Source organism: Etheostoma spectabile, chromosome 15 (genome assembly GCF_008692095.1).
Source record: "Etheostoma spectabile isolate EspeVRDwgs_2016 chromosome 15, UIUC_Espe_1.0, whole genome shotgun sequence".
NCBI classification, from domain to species: domain Eukaryota; kingdom Metazoa; phylum Chordata; class Actinopteri; order Perciformes; family Percidae; genus Etheostoma; species Etheostoma spectabile.
Genome location: NC_045747.1, coordinates 20,544,728 through 20,549,513, shown reverse-complemented (window position 1 = coordinate 20,549,513; position 4,786 = coordinate 20,544,728). Strand labels below are relative to the sequence as shown.

At 44.3% G+C, this 4,786-nt stretch overlaps 1 protein-coding gene across 2 annotated transcripts in view; it reads right to left on the bottom strand.

Annotated features, from left to right (window-relative positions):
• The window catches only part of anapc2 (anaphase promoting complex subunit 2), an 8,219-nt gene extending 3,984 nt beyond the window's left edge, over positions 1 to 4,235 (bottom strand). For both annotated transcript variants that reach the window (XR_004335119.1, XM_032536447.1), the window contains exons 1-9: positions 3,858 to 4,235; positions 3,075 to 3,324; positions 2,667 to 2,988; positions 2,149 to 2,281; positions 1,815 to 2,049; positions 1,432 to 1,551; positions 1,218 to 1,335; positions 802 to 980; positions 573 to 714 (exon numbers count right to left, since the gene is read on the bottom strand). Coding sequence is in view for 1 of the 2 variants with exons in the window: in XM_032536447.1 (XP_032392338.1) it covers positions 573 to 714; positions 802 to 980; positions 1,218 to 1,335; positions 1,432 to 1,551; positions 1,815 to 2,049; positions 2,149 to 2,281; positions 2,667 to 2,988; positions 3,075 to 3,324; positions 3,858 to 3,938 (1,580 nt within the window). In the remaining variant the exon portion in view is untranslated. The remainder of the gene's footprint in view (positions 1 to 572; positions 715 to 801; positions 981 to 1,217; positions 1,336 to 1,431; positions 1,552 to 1,814; positions 2,050 to 2,148; positions 2,282 to 2,666; positions 2,989 to 3,074; positions 3,325 to 3,857) is intronic.
• Positions 4,236 to 4,786: the final 551 nt, after the last annotated feature.

The following is a 4,786-nucleotide window of genomic DNA, read 5'->3' as shown; positions in this document are numbered from 1 at the left end:
AAGGCCAGTTATTTCATGGATCAGGATACTATGCATCCTGACAACGTTCCCTTGGCCTTTGGGATTAAAATACCCCCCCCAATCATCACATACCCTTCACCATACATAGAGATCAGCATGGTGTTATTTCAGTTAGCTTAATAGCTGGTTTGATTTGCATTGAGAGATGGTCTTATGGAAAGTTCCCCATGCCTATCTCTATGTATGGTAAAGGGTATGTGATAAAGTGTGTGTGTGTGTGTGGGGGGGGGGGTATTTTAATTCCAAAGGCCAAGGAAACTTTGTCAGGATGCATAGTATCTTAATCCATGAAATAACTGGCCTTTAAAAATAAAAATGTGTCTGCCTCAATGGGAATTTAACATAGGGGTGTGTATACTTATGCCCCCTGTATTTTAAGGAAGAACATTTATTTATTTTAAGTTTTTTGAATTAAGGCATCAAGATCAATTTCCAAAAGATGTTATTTTTTTCTTCTTTTAAATCAACTTTAGCAGGGGTGTGTAAACATTCTCAAGTATGTTCGGGGAGGAGAAAAAGAAGAGAACCCAAGTGTGCTTGTTGAGTTGTACCTGGCGGTGTTGTAGTTGAGTTGGTGCAGCAGTCTGTCGGCCAGCACGGCTCTGTATTCGTCTATGAAGATGTCCTTACTGCCGTAGATACTGACCAGCAAGCTGATGATGTCTGATGACCTACGTTTCGAGCCCATCTTATCTGAAAAGTTGTTGTTTTGTTGACTCAGTAAAAGCCAGTGGACGATGAATACAAGCAACAGAAATAACAAATAATGCGTTTACTGACCGGGGACGGCGTCAGTCGGGTCTGGAGTCCAGTCCTCTGGGTCGTTGCCTTCTTCGTCACTGTCCTGCATCTCCAGAGTCACCGGGTCCCCTCTGGACAGCTCGGAGGCCAAATCCGCGCAGCCCTCAGCGTCCCCAGTCAGACCGGCCACGATCTGCCTCACCGTGTCCTCCCGAGTCCTTAAACACACCACAGAACCTTCAACAACACTCAACCGTAATGATTAGAAAAGTAGCAGCTTCCTTATTTTATCCGTTAAAGCAGTTACCAAAGCAGAGCACAAAAAATCAGGGAGAGATTAAAGATATTTGCCAGGAACAATTTAACTTCATGTGAAGCACGCTTATAGAAATGACAACAAACAATCTCCTGTTTAAAATAAGGTTTTTAAAAAGTAAAAGTATAAATGGACTCACCTGAGGTACTTGCGGATTGGTTGGCAGGCGACCTGCAGGATGACCATGGATGGGTCAAGCTCTCTGAGAGCCTTGATGGCCGAGATGTAAACCGTCAGGATGTCCGATGTGTGAACTCCTAAGAAAGGATGGTCAATTTAAAGTATCTCCTCCTGCTGCTGTGCTAAAACTAAAGAAAAACTGCACGGTACTTTCATTTGAGCAGTCAACTCACCCGGGTGCAGCAGACGACTCTCAAAAGCAGATTTTAATGAGGTGAGGAGCTGCTGTCGCTGGTTGGTTCTTTCCAGACAAAACTTCAGATCTTCAATGGCTGCTTTAGATTCTGGGAAATCTGAAGAAGAGATGGGGAACATGAAAATAAGCACAAGTAGAATGTGGGATGTAAAAGTTTAAAATTAAAATTACTACTACATTTACCTGATTTCAAGTCAACAGAGGTCAGCAAGTTCATTTAAGGTAAGTACAGGATGTATTTAGCCTAGCTTAGCACAAAGACTGGAAGCAGGGGGCAACTGCTAGCCTAGCATCGTCAACCTCCGAGACATGCTGGGACACTTTAAAATAACGACAAAAAAACACCGTTGTCTCTCTCACCTCTGATTATACTGAAGAGCTCCTCGATCCTCATGTTGACGTAGATCCTGCAGAAGAACTGGTACATGTGGCATCTCCACTGCTTCAGGACCAAGCTGCCGGGGTGGCCGGTCTGGATGCTGGGAACACTGGGAACACTGGGAACACTGGGAACACTGGGAACAGGTGTCACACCTTCTCTGTCCACCTCGCTTGCAAACACTTTGCTCAGCCAGCCTAGCACCAGCTCCAGCCACTGCTCACACAGAACATATTCAAAATGAAGGCACTTCACAGCTAATGAGGAGTTCATCCAGACAAGACTTAACGTAACATTCACAGATCCATGTTTTACCTTCTGGAACTCCAGCAGGAAGGAGCGTTCGTATTCGCCCCTGCAGTGCTGCTCCATACGCTGCTCGATGAGCTTGTGGAGGATGGAGGTGACGGCCTCGGAGCTGACCCACTCCAGCAGCTGCAGTTTGGAACTACAACCACATCAAATAAATCGACCATTCATCCTCATAAGAAGCACATGACACATGCATAACATGATCTTTGTAAATTATAGATTGTGGTCTAGACCTACTTTATCTGCAAAGTGTCGTGAGATCACTTGTTAAGATTTTATAGAATGAATAAAGTTTTGATTGATACCATCCATGAAGAAAAAGGTATTTATGTTGTTATTTCTTTAAGTATGAAGCTGATGTTATTCTATATTTTTAATCTTCTCCCAAACCAACAAATCATTTCATCCACTGTTACACAAAAAGTGTTGATGAGTGCAGCAGAGGGACACCACAGTATTCTTACAGAACATTATAGATATTAGAAAGGTTATATGTGTGGATGTGATATTTGTCCTCTCACAGTATGTGGCTGAGCTCCTGGAGCTGCTCCAGAGCCTCCTTACACCAGCACTGCTGCGTTGGGACCCCGCAGCCTGAACAGACCCCTCGCTCAGGACCGTCTGAAACCTCGGCCCCGTCCTCGGCCTGCCCCTCCTGGTTCATATAGACGGAGAAGGTCCTGCTGTAAAACTCCAGCACTCGCTCCTGGAGAACAGGGGAGGGGGAGAAGAGGAGGAGGGCCCTGATGATGGTAAAGGCCCGCTCCTGGAGGCCCTCAGGTCCCGGGCCACAGAGACTGACGCGGCCCAGGGCCTGCCACATCCCCAGCGTCTCCAAACCACCTAGGAGGAGGAAGAAAAGGGGACTTTTAAATAATGTTGCTGATGCATACTGAAGTTATGGACTACATATATTATTTTCTACTTGCCAAGGAAAGGTTTCAGTTGGTCTAATAGAGTCCGAAAGGCAGTGAGGAGAACCCAGGCCCTGCCTCTCTCCTCCAGCTCGTTCTCTGGCTGTTTCAGTCCGGACCAGAACTCAGGAACCACAACAGAGGATAGACGCAACTGCAAAGTCTCCAGCAGCCAGCTGCCCAGCAGCCGGTCCAGACCCTGACCACACAGCAGGGCCAACGAGTCTGAGAGGCCCAGCTTTGTCACCGAGCAGCCGGGAGACACCTGAAAACATAGACCAAGATAAGTGCTCTGTTTGGCAGACACTACAGGGCTGTACTGTGCAATCTAAAATCTACAGATCTACTATTCTGTCCATGCTAATCTCAAATTAAAAACTAGAAGATGCCCAGCCAAAGACATTTCAGACACTGGACACTTTTCAAGGTGTGCTTGCCAGGGATGGAGCCACCAGCATGGGGTAGACTTTGATCCTAAATCAAAGTAAACTCTCCTCGTTTTTGGTCTGATTTTTTGTACACAGAAACGCAGGCAAAAAGGCTAAATTAAACAAAAGACCCGACAGAAAGACAAAGACAGGCAAATTAAGAGAAGGGCAAAGACAACGTTACATGTGTGCCGAATCAATGTGAATACATCCTACTAATTAGTGACCTGTCCTACGTCGTGTCCCACCGGGTATGGGCCATTGCTACAAGCAAGTCATCATTCAATCATGAAATATTTGAATGGGGTCCGGTGGCGACTTCGGTTTCCTTCATGCTCGCTACGTGAGTCCAGTGATAAAGCCCACTCACCAAAGCTGAAGTGACAGTTTCCCAAGCATCAGCAACCCCTTGTTGTGGTGCTGAGTCTGATTCCATCCCGGTTTCCTCCATGTTCTTGGACTTTTCTTCCGCAACAACGAACTAGCTAGTGTGAGTAAAACATTTCAACTTTGGATTTGTTTTCTCATGGAATCACGTCGCAGGCGTCTGTGTAGAGGTAGCTACGCATTATGTCCTAGATGTATTTTGAATTTTATTATTAATCTCTAAAAACAATTAGGCTCTTAACAGTAAAATTCTTATTTTATTAATTTGAAATAACGTTAACGCTTCATGGTTCTTGCTTGCCTATCGCGGGGTTTACTTCTTCGTTGTGGTCTTCTTCTTTTCTTTGGAGTGAGTTTCCGGCTAACCGTATCCCAAAACGCTTAACGTTGCCCTCTATCGTTAAAAACGCGCATAGAGGGGGTTGCAGTAACTCACTGGTCACTAGTTTTATTTTGAAGGTTCACATTGTATGTTGTAGCTGTCATTAACACTAGTGAACTTGACAACTGACCTTCCAATCATGAATGTTTACCGCCATCCAAGGGTCACAGTGAGGAACTGCAACACTCAGTTCAATTTTGTTAGTAAAAACGTTATTGATATCAACATGTACACATCAGTAATATTATTGTGAGTATTAAAAATACAACGATAGCATCAGTATTTGCCATAATTGTATTAATAACGCGTTGTTTCAAAAGTTTTATAACATGCACTACCCATTAATGTGAAGCATATATAATCACTACATACAGTAAACTCACCACATATGTATTCAAAAGGACGAATATAGCTGCCCTCTAGTGGCCACAATGAATAACTACAACCATACCATGGTCAAGTTAGACTTATTAAGAATGGAACAACTTCCGGTTAAACATTCAAAATAAAACTTTTGCGACAGCTGTAGT